At 51.5% G+C, this 21,001-nt stretch overlaps 2 protein-coding genes across 3 annotated transcripts in view; both read right to left on the reverse strand.

The window, feature by feature from the left end:
- The window catches only part of PGAM5 (PGAM family member 5, mitochondrial serine/threonine protein phosphatase), an 18,723-nt gene extending 16,608 nt beyond the window's left edge, over window positions 1–2,115 (reverse strand). The window contains exons 1-2 of the mRNA XM_058425088.1: window positions 1,869–2,115; window positions 1,486–1,788 (exon numbers count right to left, since the gene is read on the reverse strand). Of these exons, the coding sequence (XP_058281071.1) occupies window positions 1,486–1,788; window positions 1,869–2,059 (494 nt within the window). The 5' untranslated portion in view covers window positions 2,060–2,115. The remainder of the gene's footprint in view (window positions 1–1,485; window positions 1,789–1,868) is intronic.
- A 5,459-nt stretch (window positions 2,116–7,574) lies between these two features.
- Window positions 7,575–20,944, reverse strand: PXMP2 (peroxisomal membrane protein 2). Of its 2 annotated transcripts, XM_032168225.2 has the most exons (5): window positions 20,612–20,944; window positions 19,104–19,217; window positions 16,700–16,862; window positions 11,275–11,394; window positions 7,575–8,018 (listed from the first exon to the last, which is right to left on the reverse strand). In XM_032168225.2, exons 1-5 carry the CDS (start codon window positions 20,731–20,733, stop codon window positions 7,950–7,952), a joined length of 588 nt encoding a protein of 195 aa, XP_032024116.1. In that variant the 5' UTR covers window positions 20,734–20,944; the 3' UTR covers window positions 7,575–7,949. The 2 variants fall into 2 exon arrangements, with proteins under 2 accessions (XP_032024116.1, XP_032024115.1); XM_032168224.2 differs by lacking the exon at window positions 7,575–8,018 and having other exon boundaries at window positions 8,027–11,394.
- Between the last annotated feature and the right edge of the window lie 57 nt (window positions 20,945–21,001).

Consider the following 21,001-nt stretch of genomic DNA (forward strand, 5'->3'; position numbering starts at 1 on the left):
GCCCGCCTCAGCCTCTCAAAGTGCTGGGATTATAGGCGTGAGCCACCGCACCCAGCCTACTTCAAGTTCTTTAGCGGCAGAGTGAATCTGTTTCCTTAAAAAGACCTAAGAAATTCAGAATATTGATTCAGAATTTCTGATTTTTCGGAATTCTGATTTTTAAAAAAGAATATAACAGGCTGGGCATGGTGGCTCATGGCTGTAATCCCAGCACTTTGGGAGGCCGAGGCGGGAGGATCACCTAAGGTCGGGAGTTCAAGACCAACCTGACTGACATGGAGAAACCCCGTCTCTATTAAAAATACAAAATTAGCTGGGCATGATGGCGTGTGCCTGTAATCCCAGCTACTTGGGAAGCTGAGGCAGGAGAATCGCTTGAACCTGGGAGGCGGAGGTTGCAGTGAGCCGAGATTGCACCATTGCACTCCAGCCTGGGCAACAAGAGCGAAACTCCGTCTCAAGAAAAAACAAAAGAAGGAAAAAGAATATAACTCCAGTCTAATCATGAGAAAACCTTCAGAGAAGTCTCAGCTGAGGGACCTTCTACCAAACCCGACCAAGACACCTCAAACAGTCATGATCGTCAAAACAAGTCTGAGAAATTGTCGCAGCCAAAACGTGCCTAAGGAGGCATGAAGACTACTTGTCATGTGGGACCCTAGAACAGAACAGCAAGTAAAAGCTGAGGAAATCTCAATGAAGCATGAACCTTGGTTAATAGTAATGTATTATAAACTAATATAATAACTATAATTAATAATGTATATTATTTGGGCTCATTAATTTTGATACATACACCATGCTTAGTGCATGATGCTAATAATAGAGGAAATAAGGTTAACAAACGATAAAAATCTAACAAAGTACCTAACGCAACCACAGTAGTAAGTATAATTCTGTGCCCCCTTTCGCAAAGTACTGAGTATAATGAGGAGTTAGGACTGGGCAAACCATCCTTGCCTCTAGAGCAGTCCTGGCCGACAGAAACGGAATGCCAGCAACATGTGAAATTATAAATTTTCTAACAGCAACATTTAAAAAAGGTGAATTTCGATCATATTTTTAATTCAATATGCTAAAAATAGTATTTCAACACATAACTAATGTTAAAAACCAGCACTACTTTTTTTTTTTTTTTTCCTTTGGGACAGGCTCTGTTGCTCAGGCTGGAGTGAAGTGGCGGGATCTCGGCTCACACTGTGCAGCCTGGGACCCCTGGATTCGAGAGATCCTCCTACCTCAGCCTCCCGAGTAGCTGGGACCACAGGCGCGCGCCACCTGGCTCGGCTAATTTTTTTTGGTATTTTTTTGTAGAGATGGGGGTCTCACTTTCTTGCCCAGGCTGGCTTCAAATTTCTGGGCTCAAGCGATCCTCCGGCCTCGGCCTCCCAAACGCTGGGATTACAGGCGTGAGCTACCGCACCCGGCCCTGCTTGCGTTAAGTTTAAATTGACGTAAACTAAGCATTCCCTTCAGGAATCACACCAGCCATATTTCAAACGCTCAATAACGACACGCGGCTCGCGGGCGCGCTCCTGCAAACACCCCTGGAGGAGGCCCGGCTTCCACCCCAGCCTCGCCCCGGCCCGCGCTCCGGCGATGGCACCCAGGACGGACTCGCAGGAGCGGGGAGAAGGGCGAGGACGCGACGGAGCCCGGCCCACAGAAGCCGGGGGGAAGGGTCCGCCGCCCCCAGAACCCTCCGCGCAGAGCGGCCCCGGAAAGCAGATCCTCCGCTGGGGGAAGCGGACGGCGACCCCAGATCCCGACCCGATCGCAACCTTAAACCTGGTCCCGATCCCGATCCCAAGGGTAACACCGGCCCTGACCCCCATCCCGACCCCGGCCCCAACCAGCCCCGCGCGCACCTGTCCCAGTTGGGGTCCCAGACGCCGGGGCCCGGCCGCGCGCCCCCCGCCCAGGCCGGCGGCTCAGCCGGGCGCGGCTCTGCGTCCCCGCCTGCGCGCGGCTTCCCTACCGCCACGGCCGAGAAGAGCACGGCGGCAGAGCCCCCGGCCAGCCCGCAGGCCGCCAGCTGCAGCGCCTGCCGGAACGCCATGCCGTCCGCTCCCGCGCCGGCCCGCGCAGGCGCCCACGGCCCCGACGGCGCTCCGCAAGGGACACGCTTCCCCGGGCTGCCGCTTCCGGGCGGCGGGGACGGAAGTCCCGCCTCCTGGGGCGGGGCAGCCTTCCGGGAAGGGGCGTTTTCGCGGAGCCACTTGCCCGGCCACCCTCCAGTCCCGTCACTTGTGCTCGCGAGCGCCGGTGCGCGCAGGGTTGTGGGGACGCCGGGAGGGCGGCGCGGTGCTTTCCAGAAGGTTCCGCACCGGAAGCGCCTGCCCAAGCCGGAGGCTGGGTGCAGGGGCGGAGACGCGGAGAACTTGGGACCTTGGTTTAAGGGGGCTGGGAAACTGCCGCAGGTTTGTTTAAACGATATTTTTTTGGTGGCGGAACACGAAATAAAGTTTTCCGTCGGCGCCGTTCCTGCATGTGCGGTTCAAGCGGCCTGAAGTGCGTTCAGGTTCGGCCGGGCTGTCCCTCCTCCTGGTGCCGACCCCTCAACCCCGGGCCGAACACCGTCCTCTCCTGCGGGACAGTCTTTCTATGGCCGGCGCGTTTCGCTTAGCAGGGTCCTCAGAGGGACCGCATTAGAGCCTGGGTTTCCTTCCAGGGGAACCAGCGCTCCCTGCGTGGACCGACCCCACCGCTTACCCATTGCTGGACGCCTGCGTGGACCGACCCCACCGCTTACCCACTATTGGACGCTTGCCCTGTTGCCATCTCCTCGCTAGCGTGAACAGTGCTGCGTGCAGATCTCTCTTTCATTTATTGTTTTGCGTCTGTACCCAGAAGTGGGATTGCTGGACCATCTCTGCCAATTTTAAAATTGGGAAATGACATGATCTGATTTAAGCTATTTAAAAATCACTTGGGCCTGGGCTCAGTGGCTCACCCCTGTAATCACAACACTTTGGGAGGCCGAGACAGGCGGATCACCTGAGGTCAGGAATTCGAGACCAGCCTGGCCAACATGGTGAAACCCGGTCTCTACTAAAAATACAAAAATTAGCCGGGCACGGTGGCTCCAGCCCGTAATACCAGCTACTCAGGAGGCTGAGGCAGGAGAGTTGCTTGAACCCAGGAAGCGGAGGTTGCAGTGAGCTGAGATTGCCTCACTGCACTCCAGCCTGGGCAACAGTGAAACAATGTCTCAAAAAAATAAAAAAACTTGGCCGGGCGCGGTGGCTCACGCTTGTAATCCCAGCACTTTGGGAGGCCGAGGTGAGCGGATCACGAGGTCAGGTGCTCGAGACCATCCTGGCTGACACGGTGAAACCCCGTCTCCACTAAAAATACAAAACAAAAAAATTGCAGGGCATGGTGGCGGGCACCTGTAGTCCCAGCTACTAGGGAGGCAGAGGCAGGAGAATGGGGTGAACCCGGGAGGCGGAGCTTGCAGTGAGCCGAGATCGCACCACTGCACTCCAGACTGGGCGACAGAGCAAGACTCTGTCTCAAAAAAAATAAAATAAAGGAAAATCGGGCCGGGCGCAGTGCCTCACGCTTGTAATCCCAGCACTTTGGGAGGCCGAGGTGGGCGGATCACAAGGTCAGGAGATCAAGACCAGCCTGACCAACATGGTGAAACCCCGTCTCTACTGAAAATACAAAAAAGCCTGGCGTGGTGGTGCGCACCTGTAGTCCCCGCTACTCAGGAGCCTAAGTCAAGATAATCACTTGAACCTGGGAGGCAGAGGTTGCATTAAGCCAGGATCGCGCCACTGCACTCCAGCCTGGGTGACAGAGACTCTGTCTCAAAAAAACAGAAAATCAGCCAGGCTCAGTGGCTCATGCCTGTAATCCCAGCACTTTGGGAGGCCGAGGCGGGCGGATCACCTGAGGTCAGGAGTTTGAGACCAGCCTGGCCAACATGGTGAAACCCCATCTCTACTAAAAATACAAAAATTAGCTGGTACACGCCTGTAATCCCAGCTACCCACGAGGCTCAGGCAGGAGAATCGCTGGAACCCAGGAGGCAGAAGATGCAGTGAGCTGAGATCACACTACTGCACTCCAGCCTGGGTGACAGAGCAAGACTCCATCTCAAAAAATAAATAAAAAACAAAATGTAAAATCCACAAGGACATAGTTGAGTCCATAAGAACAAAGGACAGCAGATCAATCAGTTAACAAAAGTTCCAAAGCTGGAAATCAGATCTTTGTCAACCTGAGAAAATGGAACACCAGTGCCTATGTGGAAGGAAACCAGGAAGCAAGTTCATTTAATCCAGTGAGTCTGGAAGAGTCTGGGAATTGGCAGCATTAGCCTCCTGTCTGAGAGCTGTGGGGCTGAAAGCAGGGGCATTTAGAGGAAAAGGTTGCCTTCCACATCTCGTTTCTCACCCACATGTTCAGGGGAATAGCTCACTTTCATCACCGTGGAGCACTAGAGAAAGGCCATTCCAGGGGACTTGAACAGGAGGATTCTGGATTTCAGGACACCAAGCATAGCTCAGATCGGGGATGCAGTAATAAAGATGGGATTATACAGAGTTCACATAAGGAACAGTAGGACCTCTAACCCCTTTCCTCCAGATAGACACAAGAATGTTGGCCACTAGGCTCATTCCATGCTCAGCTACCACCACCATCCTTCCCCCAACACCCTGACAAGAACTAAAGGATCCTCTGTGTGGAAACTGACCAGCCCAAGAGAAAATATTTTTTTAATGTATTTTTTACACCGGGCGCAGTGGCTCCCGCCTGTAATCCCAGCACTTTGAGAGGCCGAGGCAAGCGGATCACTTGAGGTCAGGAGTTCGAGACCAGCCTGGCCAACATGGTGAAACCTCATCTCTACTAAAAATACAAAAAATTAGCAGGGCGTAGTGGCACGCGCTGGTAATCCCAGCTACTTGGGAGCCTGAGGCAGGAGAATCACTTGAAAACGAGAGGCTGCAGTGAGCCGAGATCATGCCACCGCACTCCAGCCTGAGCAACAGAGCGAGACTCTGTCTCAAAAAAAAAAAAAAAGCCTGTTTACTGATGACTGTTCAAGTGAGTGAAACTAAAAACTCCTGGTCTCTGCTCTCCCCTGTGTGCCTTGACAGCACTCCGTAAAGGTGTATTCAGTGAACTGACCTGATGCGGGCTGTGGTAAGCCATATACATGACGCGAAATCTCCAGAAAATTCTCTTGACCTTGCCGTGACACTCTGATGCCCTGTGATGAGGTGGTGAAGACAGTGGCTCAGGACCTGGCTGACTGCCTCTGAATCAGGACTTGTCTCTTGCTAGCTGAGGCATCTTGCATCCCCCACATGTGGAGCAGAGAAAACAATGGCACCTCCCTCAGGGCTGCTGCAGGATGAATAATGCCAACCCCGCGAAGCTCTCGCAGCTCTCAGAAGAGTTCCGGCACAAAGCAACCCTGAGCAGTGTCAGTACTGTCATCTCTGGATTCTAATCTAGAATCTGCTCTGAGATCCAGGTTCTTAATCCTCCATCATGGCAGGGGGGTGGGACTCACTGGGAAGTGGCAAGTTAGAGGGATAGTCAGAATTGTCACCTTCCGCATCAATTGCAGAAGCATCTGTTACTTTTGCAAATGCCCTAAACTTCCTTTGGGAACGACTCCACCTTAAATATTCTGAACTGAAAGAGCAGTTCTTTGAAAACCCAAGGCAAGCAAGACTTGAGCAGGCATTAGTACCACCATCTGCACCACCACGTCCTTCACGGCATCCAGGAGCTGCAAACAGTCTAGCCACTGACGGACAGACGGACAGGCAAAATGCAGTCCACGCACACGGGAATGTTCAGCCTTTTAAGTTTTTAATTTTTATTATTTTTTAGTAGAGTGGGGGTTTCATCATGTTGGCCAGGCTGGTTTCAAACTCCTGACCTCAAGTAATCCGCCTGCCTCGGCCTTGAAAAGTGCTAGGATTACAGGCGTGAGCCACTGCACCCAGCCCTATTTTTATTTCTTATTTTATTTATTTATTTTTTTGAGACAGAGTCTCACTCTGTTGCCCAGGCTGGGGTGCAGTGGCACGATCTCGGCTCACTGCAACCTCTGCCTTCCCAGTTCAAGTGATTTTCCTGCCTCAGCCTCCCAAGTAGCTGGGATTACAGGCGTGCATCACCACACCCAGCTAATTGGGGTTACAGGCACTGACACCAGCCTGAATTTTTTTTTTTTTTTTGAGAGGTCTCGCCATTGCCAGCCTGAGTGCAGTGGACTCTGCCTCCCAGGTTCACGCCATTCTACCACCTCAGCCTCCCGAATAACTGGGACTACAGGTGCCCGCCACCACGCCCAGCTAATTTTTTGTATTTTTTTAGTAGAGACGGGGTTTCACCGTGTTAGCCAGGATGGTCTCGATCTCTTGACCTCGTGATCCGCCCGCCTAGGCCTCCCAAAGTGCTGGGATTACAGGCATGAGCCACCGCACCTGGCCCACGCCCTGCTAATTTTTGTATTTTTAGTAGAGACGAGGTTTCACCATGTTGGCCAGGATGGCCTCGATTTCTTGACCTCGTGATCTGCCTGCCTTGGCCTCCGGAAGTGCTGGGATTACAGGCGTGAGCCACTCTGCCCAGCCGCTAATTATTTATATTTTTGGTAGAGATAGGGTTCCATTGTGTTGGCCAGGCTAGTCTTGAACTCCTGACCTCAAGTGATCAATCTGCCTCAGTGATCCCAGCCTCCCAAAGTGCTGGGATTGCAAGCGTGAGCCACCGAGCCTGGCCTATTTTTATTTTCTTTTAAAGAATCTTAAGGACAATCAAAAGTCAGCCTTTTTTAAAAGGAAAGAGGGCCGGGTATGTTGGCTTATGCCTGTAATCCCAGCACTTCGCGAGGCCAAGGCAGGCAAATCATGAGGTCAGGAGTTCGAGACCAGCCTGGCCAACATGGCAAAACCCTTTCTCTACTAAAGATACAAAAAATTGGCCGGGCATGGTGGTGTGCACCTGTAATCCCAGCTACTTGGGAGGCTGAAGCAGGAGAAATCTCTTGAACCCGGGAGGCAGAGGTTGCAGTGAGCTGAGATCGTGCCATTGCACTCCAGCCTGGGCGACAGGGCAAGACTCTGTCTCAAAAAAAAAAAAAAAAAAAAAGAAATTGCCCAGTGCAGTTGCTCCCACCTGTAATCCCAGTTCAAAGACCAGCCTGGGCAACACAAGAAGACCCCATCTCTACAAATAAAAGAAAACAATTAGCCAGGTGTAGCTGGGTGGGAACTTATAATCCTAGCTACTTGGAAGACTGTAGCAGGAAGATATCCCAGGAGTGTCTGTGTGTGTGTGTGTGTGTGTGTGTGTAGACTGTAGCAGGAAGATATCCCAGGAGAGTGTGAGTGTGAGTGTGTGTGTGTGTGTGTGTGTGTGTATATATATATATTTTTTTTTTCTTGTAGAAATGAGGTCTCACTGTGTTGCCCAGGCTGGTCTCAAATTCCTGGCCTCAAGCAATCTTCCTGCCTCGGCCTCTCAAAGTACTGGGATGACAGGCATGAGCCACCACGACCAGATACATGGTAAATTTTGTGTTTTATGTATCGTACCACACACATGAAAATTTAAAAAACATCTGGCTATGCATGTCTTTCGAAGCAACAGCAATTGTTCTGAGAGATTAAAGTCACCATTGAAGAACCTGCATTATCGTTTATTGTGATCCTAATTCAGTCCACAGTAACAATTGAAACTGCCTCGACTAAATTTTAAGTTTCTGGGGCAGCACCACCTGAAGGCAGCGACTGCCTTTTTAAAACACAAGGTTCTGACATTCAGAGATTTCTGTTTCTCTATCCATCATTTTCGAGCATCTTGAATCACCTGATTTAGAGTCAGTGATGTCCTGACTGGATTGGTTCTGCTCTTGCTGGGCGGGTGAGACCCCCAGACCCATGTCCACAGTGCACCTGATGTTCTCCCAGCTGTCGTCACTTCCCCAAGGAGGCCAGGTAGGCATACCAGAACAGAGCTGCCAGGTTGGCGAAGAGCACCCGGAACTGCCAAAAAGAACAGTCCGACAGGCCACGGTCAGCGGGAGGCCGTGGCCAGTTATCCAGCCTCAGTCACCCAGTTCATTCGTTTACCCGTTTGTTGGTCGGCTGGTCCAACTACCCGTCCATTACTGCATTTACTGAGCCTTTGTTTGTACCGAACACTGTGCTAGGCCCCTAGCAGAGGAGTGGAGAAGAAAAATGGCCCCCTAGTTACAGTGTTCACAGGTTACAGTGGCCCAGGAATTCCAAAGACAAGTCACTCTCCTTTTTCCCCCTTCACTGCACACCTTAGCTCCTGGTTCAGCCTCTCTCACTCCAGGACCAGCCATCATGCAGGTGGCTGCACCCTCCTCAGGGGACACAGCTGATGAACAGGGGAGGGGCCCCAGACCTTCTCTCCTCTAACCCATCACCATCCCACTGCCCTGCTTTGGTGACTCAGCACCTTCACCCTTCCCCAGAATCCTCTGGCCCGGTGCTGAGTCTCTCCCTGGCATGTGGTGCTATGAAAAGTAGTAGCCCGTGTGTCTGGTTAATCACCGCGTCCCCGAGTCTAGCAGCATGGCGCAGTCACTGCTCAGGAAACGCTTGCTGAATGAATGCTGCTTCCGCACACACCTGCACCCACCTAGGATGGCGACTCTGCCCCCACGCTACTCAGAGGCGCAGCTTACCGGCTCTCCCCTCTTGCATCCCAGATCCTCCGTGTTCCCCGCCAGTCTGTCTTCTCACTTGTCCCTACTTCTCTAAATTCCTGAGAACCAGTGGCCTATGGCTGTGGCTTCCTTAGCCTACTGTTCTTCAGTCACACTCTGGAAAATCCTTTATCCTTCCTGCCTTCTCACCTCCCCAGATGCTGACCACAGCTGGAAAAGCCCCAGCCCCCTCTGCCCAGAAATCTTTGTCTCTGCAGTCAGCATGGTCTCCCATCCTCCACATGGCCAAACTTGCCCCTTCTGTATCCCCTCAAAATGCCCGTCTGGCTTCCTCTCCCCTCAGTCCCAGCCCTGGCCCTCCAGAGGAGAGGCACGTAGGGGCTTGAGGCGGATGTCCCACTCTCCTCTCCGCTCAGCTGTCACTTTCTCTCCTCTCTCATCACAGAGGGCGGGGCCTCTGTCCCAAGCACCACTGTGAGTGTGCGGGGGCTCACATTCACCCTGACTCCTTAGGGGACCCCGCAGAGCTGCTCTTTCTGGACATGTCTGTTTGCCCATCCCACAAGCAGCTTCACGTCTGCACCCACCATGGCCGCATCTCTGAGTGTCAGAACCCCCTCTGCCACCCAGCCTTCTTCCATCGCTTCTCCTCACCTCCTCTCAAACTTTTTAAAATTCATTTTTATAAAATAGAGATGGGGTCTCACTATGTTGCCCAGACTGGTCTGAAACTCCTGGCTTCGAGTGATCCTTCTGCCTCGGCCTCTCAAAGTTCTGGGATTACAGGCATGAGCCACCAGGCCTGGCCCGCACAGACTTTGAGAGCATGTTCTAGACTTGTGATTTTTAAAATAATTCCCACCTACTCTTCAAGGCAATCTGGCTTCAGCCCCATGGAGCTGAAATTGCTCTGGGAAGGGCCACTGTTAAAGCCAAAGGAAATTTTGTTTTTATTTTGCTTTAACTCCTGGCAACTTTGGCTAAGGGTGAACTGCCTCTTTGTCCTGTCTGTGTGCGCCCCTGGTTTCCTGCTGCTTCTTGGTGTGTGTGTGTGTGTTTGTGCTGTGTGCAGTGTGCGCACACTGGGCTGCCTCCCTCCTCTCCCTCGGGGGTCACCCTGGTCCTCTCTTCCCTCCTGGGCAGGGCTCAGAGCCGGTGCTAATGCAGGAAGGCTCTCTGCAGCTGAGATCCAGCCACTGCAGGCCTGTCCAGGTCCTCCCTAGCGGCAGCCTGGGCTGGGACGGCACCCACCTTTCCCAGAAGGGCCACCTGCCCTGTGCCTGGACTGTTTGCACCAACAATGCAGGCTCCACACAGCTGCTGTCTTTCTAGGGGTCTGGAGCTTTGGGGCGGCAGGCAGAGATGCCCGCCCAGAGTGCCAGTAAAAAACCCTGATGGGCGGCACACCTTGCAGGGGAGGGAAGCATGTGGCCCCTGCAGGCTCTGCCAGGCCTCCTCCTGTAGCATCCGGGGGTGTCCTGCCATGCTGCAGGGGGTGCTGCACCCCATCCTCCCAGTGTGGGAGTAGTCCTGGGGACCCCGGCTGTGCATAAAGACAGTTGATCCCAGTGGCAGAGCCTGGGGCTCCAGCCTCCGCACCACCAGCCCAGCCCCAATCTGACACCTTTGACTCAGCCCCCACAGCAGCTTCTTCATGCGCAGGATAGCGGAAAGGCTCAGCTTCCCCAGAAGGCCTTCACTCTGCACCTGGACGGGCCCACCCCTCGCCTAGGTGTGGCTGCCATGGCTGCAGGTGAGGCAGCCCTTCAGGTCAGTGGCAGGACCCATGGCCGCACAGTGCCTGCCTTCAGGCTCAGCTGTAATTCATGAGCCCAGGGACCATGAATGCTTTATTTCTTTTTAACATTTTATTTATTTTTTGAGACAGGGCCTTACTCTGTTGCCCAGGCTGGAGTGCAGTGGCGCAATCCCAGCTTACTCCAACCTCCGCCTCCCAGATTCAAGTGACTCTTGTGCCTCAGCAACCTGAGTAGCTGGGACTACAGGCACCTGCCACCACGCCCGGCTAATTTTTGTATTTTTAGTAGAGATGGGGTTTCGCTATGTTGGCCAGGCTGGTCTCGAACTCTTGGCTTCAAGTGATTTGCCCGCCTCAGCCTCCCATAGTGATGGGATTACAGGCATGAGCTACTGTGATGGCCTTTTTTTTTCTAAGTATAACTAGAGTTTATTTGGGCCAAGTTTGAGGACTGCAACCCAGGAGCATAGATCCAAGTTGCCTGAATGTACACTCCTGGGATTGGGAATGTTTCAAAGGCTAGAAAACTCATAGGCATCCCTGGCATGGGGGCTTTTAATGAGAATTTGCTGAACGAACAGAAGAGGCAAAGACGACCACTCGGGACACCCTTCTGTGTTGCTTCCTAAATCCCAAACTAGCAATGATTCAGGGTCATGGGCAAAATCCAAGGGTAGTTGAGGAGTCTAGACATGGGTGAAACCAAGTCTAGCAGAAAACTACAGCAGAAAGAAGAGAAGAGAAAAGAGGGGAGGGAAAGGGAGGGGGGAAGGAAAGAGGAAGGAAGGAAGGAAAAGGCTGACAGAAAGTAACGTTGGCAGAGGCTGAGCCCCGTGGCCCTCACCTTCAGAGGGACGTAGTTGACGTTGATGAACTGTAGTGGCGTCCACACCCTCCAGTTCATCCTCAGTGCCGGCCAGAAGCCCCCCCTCATCTTGGCGGCAAAGGCTGAGGCGTCTTTCCCCTGCAAAGGAGGGAAGGCGGGTGGTGAACAGTCTCACTGCCCATCAGAACTGAATTCCGGGCACCCAAACCGTATCGTGATGGTTTTTAAACTGCTATTGGATTTTGTTCTGTGTGTACGCAGACAGCACACATGTGTACTCAGCACTGCAGCTCTAAGGAGCCAACCAGCAAGATGGAAAATGATCAGTGAGATGCCAGACAGCAGCCTGCTCATGCTGGCGGTGATGTCTGTCCTGGCCCAAAACTCCTTGCGGACAACTGGAGGAGGTGACTCCCAAGGCTGGCCCTGGGCACCAGAACTGCTACTCAGAGCTATGCTGTCAGTTCCTCCCAAATAACCTCCAAAGTCGATGTCTTTCCAATCAAAACTTGTTAGGAGTTATGAAAAAATAAAAAGGACCCCAGTAGGTTCACTCTAAATATCAGCTGGTGGATTCAAGACCTGAACCCAAGACCTGAAACCATGAAGATCCTAGGAGCAATTCCTCTGGACGTCGGCCAAGACAAAGAATTTGTGACTAAGTCCTCAAAAGCAAATACAGCAAAACCAAAAACAGACAAACAGGACTTCATTAAACAAAAAAGCTTCTGCACAGCAAAAGAAACAATCAACAGACAATCTACAGCCTGGGAAAAAATATATGCATATTATGCATCCTACAAAGGACTGTGATCCAGAATCTATGAGGAACTTACACGACTCAACAAGAAAGAAATGAATAACCTCATTAAAAAAGTGGGCAAAGGACATGAACATTTTTCAAAAGAAGAAAAACAAGTGGCCAAGAAACATATGAAAAAATGTTCAACATCACTAATCATCAGAGAAATGCAAATTAAAACCACAAGGAGATACCACCTCACGCCAGTCAGAATGGCTACTATTAAACAGTCAAGTGGCCGGGCGCGGTGGCTCATGACCATAATTTAAGCACTTTGGGAGGCTGAGGTGGGTGGATCACGAGGTCGAGTTTGAGACCAGCCTGACCAACATGGGAAAACTCTGTCTCTACTAAAAAAAAAAAAAAAAATACAAAAATTAGTCGGGCATGGTGGCGTGTGCCTGTAATCCCAGCTACTCAGGAGGCTGAGGCAGGAGAATCACTTGAACCCGGGAGGTTCAGGTTGCAGTGAGCCGAGATTGCGCCACTGCACTCCAGCCTGGTCGACACAGTGAAACTGCCTCAAAAAAAAAAAAAAAAAAAAGTCAAAAAACAATAGATGCTGGCAAGAATGTGGAGAAAAGTGAACACTTACACACTGCTGGTGGGAATGCAAATTAGTACAGCCTTTCTGGAAAACAGTATGGAGATTTCTCAAAGACCTAAAAATAGAACCACCATTTGATCCAGCAATCCCACTACTGGGCCTCTACCCAAAGGAAAAGGAATCATATCAAAAAATCCTTGCCCTCATATGTTTATCACAGTGCTATCCACAACAGCAAACACATGGAATCAACCTAAATGTCCCCCAACAGAGGACTGGATAAAGAAAAAGTGCCATAAATATACCACGGAACACTACTCTGTTATAAAAAAAGAATGAACTCAGCCAGGCACAGTGGCTCATGCATGTAATCTCAGAACTTTGGGAGGGTGAGGCAGGAAAATCGTTGAACCCGGGGGGCGGAGGTTGCAGTGAGATGAGATTGCGCCACTACACTCCAGGCTGGTTGAAAGAGCGAGAGTCTGTGTCAAAAAAAAAAAAAAAAGCATGTCTTTTGCCGTGACGTAGATTGAACCGGGGGCCATTATCCCAAGTGAAACAACTCACAAATGGAAAGTCAAATACTGCATGTTCTCACTTTTTTTTTTTTCCAGACAGGGTCTCGCTGTCTCACTCTGTTGCCCATGCTGGCTGGAGTGCAGCGGCGCGATCACGGCTCACTCAGCCTCAACCTCCTGGCATCAAGCCTCAGTCTCAGCCTCCTAAGTAGCTGGGACTACAGCCATGTGCCACCACAACCCTTTGATTTTTAATTTTTTTGTAGAGAAGGGGTCTCACTCTGCTGCCCAGACTGGTCTTGACATCCTGGGCTCAAGTGACCTTCCTGCCTCAGCCAATGTTCTCACTCATAAGTAGTGGCTAAACAGTGGGTACACATGGACCAACAGAGGGAAATAACAGACACCAGAGACTTGAAAAGGTGGCGGGGAGAGGAGGGTTGAAAATCACCACTGACTACTTGGGTGATGGGAACTAAAAGCTCAGACTTCGCCAGAGCACAGTCACATAAGAAATCTGCACTCGTACCCTCTAAATATATACAAACTAAGAAAAAATTTTAAAGAAATGCTTAAATATTTTCTTGTTTAAAGTAAGGGGGAGAGCTGGGTACAGTGGCTCATGCCTGTAATGCCAAGGTGGGCATATCACTTGAGGCCAGGAGTTCAAGACCAGCCTGGCCAACACAGAGGAACCCCATTGCTACTAAAAATACAAAAATTAGCCAGGCATGGTGGCGGGCGCCTGTTGTCCCAGCTACTCTGGAGACTGAGGCATGAAAATCACTTGAGCCGGGCGCGGTGGCTCACGCTTGTAATCCCAGCACTTTGGGAGGCCGAGGCGGGTCGAGACCAGGGGAAACCCCGTTTTATAAAATACAAAAAATAGCCGGGTGTGGTGGGGGACCTGTAGTCCAGTTCGAGAGGTGAGGCAAAAAAAAAAAGAAAATCACTTGAACCCGAGAGGCGGAGGTTGCAGTGAGCCAAGATTGTGCCACCGCACTCCAGCCTGGGTGACAGAGTGAGACTCCATTTCAAAAAAAAGAAAATAATCCAGCAAAAGAACAAAGAGTGCAGATAATTGCCTGTACAGATGGAAATGAGAATATTTCAAAATACTGGAGATTGCCCAATAAATGGTAATGAGAAAATTTGCTATGTAAGTGGAAAAATCAGCACAGAAGTCTGTCTCTTACTGTACACAAGTAAAACCATAAGGATACTGGAGGAAAGCATAGGAAAATATTTCTATTATCTTCCTGTAAGGAAAGGCATGGAGGAAAAAATGTCATATTTGAATACATGAACCTTTAGAACTTCTGTATGGAGAAGTGAATGGTTAAAACAAATTACTTTCAGGACAGAAGGTGACGCCAGGTGCAGTGGCTCACGCCTGTAATCCTAGCACTTTGAGAGGCCGAGGAGGGTGGATCACGAGGTCAGAAGTTCAATACCAACCTGGCCAAGATGGTGAAACCCCGTCTCTACTAAAAATACAAAACAATTAGCCAGGCATGGTGGCGGGCACCTGCAATCCCAGCTATTCAGGAGGCTGAGGCAGAGAATTGCTTGAACCCAAGAGGCAAAGGTTGCAGTGAGCCGAGATCATGTCACTGCACTCCAGCCTGGGCAACAGAGTGAGACTACTCCGTCTCAAAAAAAAAAAAGGTGACACGTCTCACACACAGCACAACCTGGCTGGTGCTCCTAGAGTTGGTGAGGATTTGAAGGTGCTCGTGAACGGGGAAGGTGGGACAGTCAGAACAGATACAGCTGCTGAGTGCAGGTGAACACGCCTCCCGTGCGTTGGATTCTGACTGGGATTATGCCGGTAGGTGAACCTCCAGGCCCGGAACTCTTCTGTGTTATCAGTAGGGTCTCAAACTTCTTGTGCCACAGATCTCTTTGGCAGTTTAGTGAAGCCTGTGGACACCCTTCTCAGAATCATGTTTTGTAATGTATAAAATAAAATACGGCTGGGCGCGGTGGCTCATGCTTGTAATCCCAGCACTTTGGGAGGCCAAGGCAGGCGGATGATGAGGTCAGGAGTTCAAGACAATGCTGGCCAACATGGTGAAATCCCGTCTCTACTAAAAACACAAAAATAAGCTGGGTGTGGTGGCAGGCTCCTGTAATCCCAGCTACTCAGGAGGCTGAGGCAGGAGAATCGTTTGAACCCGGGACGCACAGGTTGCAGTGAGCTGAAATCGCACCACTGCACTCCAGCCTGGGCAACAGGGCGAGACTCTGCCTCAAAAAAATAAATAATAAATAAATAAATAAATAAGACTACAAAGGAACCAATAATACTGAAATACAGTTATCAAAATATTCAGAAAAAATTTTGACAGACTAATGTGTTTATTTCTTTTTTTTTTTTTTTTTTTTTTTTTTTTTTTGTCTTTTGAACCAGTGTCTTGCTGTTACCCAGGCTGGAGTGCAGTGGTGCGATCTCTGCTCACTGCAGCCTCCACATCTTGGGCTCAAGGGATCCTCCTTTTGAACCAGTGTCTTGCTGTTACCCAGGCTGGAGTGCAGTGGTGCGATCTCGACTCACTGCAAGCTCCGCCTCCCGGGTTCACGCCATTCTCCTGCCTCAGCTTCCCGAGTAGCTGGGACTACAGGTGGCCGCTACCGCACACAGCTAATTTTTTTTGTATTTTTAGTAGAGACGGGGTTTCACCGTGGTCTCGATCTCCTGACCTTGTGATCCGCCCGCCACGGCCTCCCAAAGTTCTGGGATTACAGGCGTGAGCCACTGCGCCCGGCCACCTGGCTAATTTTTTGTTTTGTTTTTGTTTTTTGTTTTTGAGACGGAGTCTTGCTCTGTTACCCATGCTAGAGTGCAGTGGCGCGATCTCGGCTCACTGCAAGCTCCACCTCCCGGGTTCACGCTGTTCTCCTGCCTCAGCCTCCCGAGTAGCTGGGACTACAGGCGACCGCCACTGTGCCCAGCTAATTTTTTTGTATTTTTAGTAGAGACGAGGTTTCGCCATGTCGGCCAGGCGAACTCCTGAGTTCAGGTGTCGAACTCCTGACCTCAGGTGATCCACCCACCTCGCCCTCCCAAAGTGCTGGGATTACAGGCGTGAGCCACTGCGCCCGGCCTGTTTCTTTCTTTCCACAGTGAAAAGCCCTCTAATGGCAGGTCCAAGTAGTAATGAGCATAAATTATATTTTGAGATATCTGTAACAACTGATGTGATATAAAAATATCTGATTAGCTGGGTGTGGTGGCACGCACATGTAGTCCCAGCTACTTGGGAGGCTGAGGCAAGAGGATCGCTTGAACCCAGGAGTTTGAGGCTGCAGTGAGCTATGATTGTGCTACTGCACTGCAGCCTGGGTGACAGAGTGAAACCCTGTCTTTAAATAAATAAATAAATAAAGTGACTCTACTGGGTACAAACAGGTCCTGCCAATACTAGACGTTTGCTTCCTATATTCATAAAGGAAAATGCAAAATTTCAATGTGAGTGAAAAGTCTGCAGACCCTCTGAATTCTGCCAGGAATGTCAGGTGAAGAATCCCTGTGCTAAACGAAGAGCTGCAGTAAGTGCTGTGGCAGACACCCACCTCCAGAAAGTTCATGATGAGGAAGAACAACATGAGGAAGGCCGGTGCAAAGACGAGGCGGTCCAGGAGGAGCCTCCTGAGCCCTGCCAGGGGGACCTCAGGAGGGATCCAATGTTCCATGAAGAAGTAGAAGAAGTGACTCAGCGGCCCTGTGAAGAAGAACCTGAGGCCCCCAGGGGCTGTGAGCCAGACTGTGGTTCTCTGGATGTGCTCTTCTCTGGTCTAGCTTCACCCCCAAATCCCAGGTCCTAAGCCCTGCTTCCGGATGTCCCTCACCATTGGCCACACAGGTCTGTACAGACAAGTCGGCTTCAGGGGCACTCTGTCTCTGTTGCTCTAACAGACCAGACTTGCTCCTGCTGTTGACTCTCTGCTCCCAGCGCTTCCCCGCCTAGCCATGTTGGCTCGCTCCTCCTCACACTGTCAGCTTCCAGGTTGTCCCAGCACGTGTGCACGCCTGTGCTAACACTCTTGGCCCTGGTTCATTTTCTGCCTAGCACTGTCCTTATCTCATCTGTTAGGTTAGTCTGTGCCTCTCCTCCCCCCTAGAAGGTAGGCTCCACAAGGCAGGCTATGTCTTCTGTCCACTGCAGTACCCAGAACAGCGCCTGGCTTTGAGAAGTGCTGAATAATGAATCATCAGATATGTCCCTGGTTGTAAAGCTTTTCATTAAACTCACTAGGCTAACTGGCAAGGGAACTCACTAGGCTAACTGGCAAGGGCACTCAATAACTGGCAAGGGCGCTCACTCACTAACTGGCAAGGGCACTCACTAATTAACTGGCAAGGGTGCTCACTAACTAACTGGAAAGGGCAGGACCTGGTACAGCACTCTAGCTTATGTGCGTTGCTACTAATCATTCCCCTGTGTGCTTGGGAGAGAATGGAGCCAGCTGCCACATCTACTGGGACAAGAGGCCTGCAGTTCCATAAAATTCGGCAACAAAAAGAGGGGTCTTTCAACTTGTGACGTCGACAGTCTTTAGATAAGTGGTTCTCAGTGTGTTTTCCCACCCAGTCATAGGGGGTTATGTGGCCTATGCAGGGATTCTCAGTGGGGAAGGGGACTGAAGTCCTGTGGATGGGAAAACTGTACTTGGATGAGGCCTGCTAGGTGATCTCATCACCTGCCCCTCTTGGGGGGATTACTGCTTTAAATACATTATGGAAAAATCCATGATGACTCAAGTTAGCAAGCTTGGAAGTATAAAAATGTTCTTCAGGAATTCTGAATTAAAGAAAAAATCACTGTAGTTGGAAAATACTTCAAATAATCCATCTGTAACATTATTGTTGGCCAAGAGCTCAGGGTGGATTAAATTGGTAAAACTCTTGAATCACTGTGCTTTTGCAATTCAGAAAGTGGTTCAGAAACTGGACATTTTTCAGGGTACCGAAGTATTTCTTTTCTGGATGTTTACACTATGAAAATAACAATAGAGGCCGGGCACGGTGGCTCACGCCTGTAATCCCAGCACTTTGGGAGGCCAAGGTGGGCGGATCACGAGGTCAGGAGATCGAGACCATCCTGTGAATGGTGAAACCCTGTCTCTACTAAAAATACAAAAAATTAGCCGGGCGCGGTGGTGGGCGCCTATAGTCCCAGCTACTCGGGAGGCTGAGTCGGGAGAATGGCGTGAACCCAGGAGGCAGAGCTTGCAGTGAGCCAAGATCACGCCACTGCACTCCAGCCTGGGCAACAGAGCGAGATTCTGTCTCAAAAAAAAAAAAAAAAAATTAAAATAACAATAGAAACTAACTGGTCAGATTGGAGTCAGTTTTCCTCTTCCATGAGCCCAGTCTAGGAAGCTTTCAGGGTTTTTGAATCCTGAAGTCTGACTTTAGGTTGAGTTACTTGTCCTCAGGTTTGCCTCTCAGCCCAATTAAGACAGTCACCCCCACCCATCCAATTAAAAAGAAACATGATAAAACCACAAATGTGAGGCTGTAATCCTAGCACTGTAATCCCAGCACTTTGGGAGGCCACGGAAGGTGGATCACTTGAGGTCAGGAGTTCAAGACCAGCCTGGTCAACATGGTGAAACCCCATCTCTACTAAAAATACAAAAATTAGCTGGGCATGGTGGTGCGCGCCTGTAATCCCAGCTATTTGAGAGGCTGAGGCAGGAGAATCACTTGAACCAGGGAGGCAGTGGTTGCAGTAAGCCTGGGTGACAGAGTGAGACTGTCTCCAAAAAAAAAGAAAAAACAAAAAAACTACATATGCGTAAATATGCCATACAAACTATATGAACCATTCGAGTTTTTTCCCATGATGATTACTACAATGTTTTCTAAAAAGTTATATTTCCAAATAAGAGTACTCCAACTACTCAGTTTTGGTGCCCAGCTTGGTTGCACTCAGCGGCTACAAGGTAAACCCACCCCTTGTATGGCACTCACCCATAAACGGCATATCTCAGAGGCCCACCGACATCTAGACTTCTAGAGTTTTCTTTTTTCCGCTTCTTCTCAATCATCTGGGCCAGGAAGTTCCCAAGTGCTGACAAAATGCCACTGTGGAGAGGGAGGTCATCAGAAAACAGGAGTGACCAGCAGGAGGGTGTCCCTTTCCTACAGGTGAATTAGCAGGGCTGTTCTGAGGCCATGCAGCACATGGGCAGGGGGTAGGAATTCTTGTTAAAGCGGCTGCAGTGTATAGTTCTTATATCAAAAGGTGGAGATGGTGGACTTAAACACACAGGTAAGGACAAGTGGCTTTCCAGTATCAATGTCAACATTCTGGCTGTGATGTTATACTATAATTTGGCCGTTTGGGAATAAGGAAGCCGTGTGGTTATGAATGGGCAACAGGACGGCCCTATCATGACGCTGTTCTGCATTTTGACTGTGGTAGTGAACACATGAATGTACAGATGTGATAAAGCTGTACAGAACAGATACAACTACAAGAAAAATGGAGAAATCCGAACAGGATCTGTGGACTGTGTCCACGCAATGCCCTGGTGGATACTGCACTCCGTTTCCCAGAATGTAACCAATGGGGGACACTGGGAAGGTGTACGAGGGATCTCTCCATGTTAGTCCTGGAACTGTTTGTGAATCTACAATTATCACGATAAAAATTTCCATACAAAGGTGGAACAGGCCCAGTGGCTCCCTCCAGGCCTTGGTTTGTATTTGCCTTCTGAGAAGCTCTCTGGACCATAAAATCCAAAATTCCTAGCACGGACCTAGACACCTTCTGGATCAGATCCCTGGCGATTCCCTTCACATCTCCTGCCTCTTGCTCAGGGTTCACGTTCTCCACACACAGATCTTCCCTCCCTCGGGACTGAGTCCAAGCTGCACCTCTCTCCGCCTTTCTTTAATGCCGGCCTTCCCTTCAAAACCTAACAGAGACCTTTGCCCTGCTGTTCCCTGTGCCAGGAGAGCCTCTGCTCCACTTCTTTACACAGCCTGTTCAATGTCACCTTCTCAAAAAACACCTTCCCTGGCCGCGTCTCCACCCGCGCCCCGCAGACTCGCTTCCTTGGGCAGACCCGTCCTGGCCTGTTTCACCCGGGCCCAAGACCTCCCTGGCCTGTTTCACCCGGCCCCAAGACCCGTCCCTGGCCTTGTTTCATCCCCTTGCCGTGGCTTCCCCGGGCGCGCGGGGCCCCTGTTGGGTCCTTGGGTGAAACCTCAGCGCCGACCCCCGGGTCTGGGCGGGCCCTCCACGCGCTGGGAGGGCGGGATCCGCGAGGCGCCTCACAATCGCTGACTGGGGACGCGGGTGTCGCCGCGGGAAGTTCAGCGCCGGGTCGGAGGGCGCCCGCTGCGGGGGCTCTGACCCGGGCGCGCCCCCAGCCTCGTCCCGGCCCCGCGCTCCCGTCTAGGCCCCGCGCCGCTGCGGCCGACCTGGGGCCAGGGCGGCGTCCGATTCCCGCGCCGGCCGCGCCCCCGCTCACCTGGTGGCCGCCTTGGTGAGCACCGGGTAGAGCCGCAGGAAGAGCAGGTATTGGGCGAGCGCCCGCCGCGGCAGCGCCTCGACCTCGGCTTCGGCCCGCAGCCTGGACGCGGCCGGCGCCATAGCCTCCCCAGCGCCGTGCCGCCGGGGGCACCGACCCCACCTCAGGCTGGCCGGGCGCGGAGCCGGAGGCGCGGAGCGCGGAGTGGGGACCGCCTGACATTTCCGGCCCCACCGCGGCCCGCAGCGCCGCCCGGTCGCAACCCTACGGTGCGCCGCGCGCGCCTACCACACACTTTTCCCCGGTCCCTGCCGGCCACCTCCCCCGCCGGGCGCCGGCGCCCATTGGAGCGCCTCGGGGGGCGGGGGAGGGGCGCAGCGCGCCTCTTGA

This window comes from Hylobates moloch, unplaced genomic scaffold (assembly GCF_009828535.3).
Source record: "Hylobates moloch isolate HMO894 unplaced genomic scaffold, HMol_V3 SCAFFOLD_12, whole genome shotgun sequence".
In the NCBI taxonomy this organism is placed as follows: domain Eukaryota; kingdom Metazoa; phylum Chordata; class Mammalia; order Primates; family Hylobatidae; genus Hylobates; species Hylobates moloch.

What these genes read in the sequence shown, in the direction of transcription:
- PXMP2 (XM_032168224.2), bottom strand. Translation starts at nt 20,733, where the DNA reads ATGGCGCCGGCCGCGTCCAGGCTGCGGGCCGAAGCCGAGGTCGAGGCG. An exon ending in CTCACCAAGGCGGCCACCAG is followed by an intron (nt 19,218 to 20,611) that starts GTGAGCGGGGGC and finishes CCCTCTCCACAG; the next exon opens with TGGCATTTTGTCAGCACTTG. An exon ending in TCATCATGAACTTTCTGGAG is followed by an intron (nt 11,395 to 16,699) that starts GTGGGTGTCTGC and finishes CCTCCTTTGCAG; the next exon opens with GGGAAAGACGCCTCAGCCTT.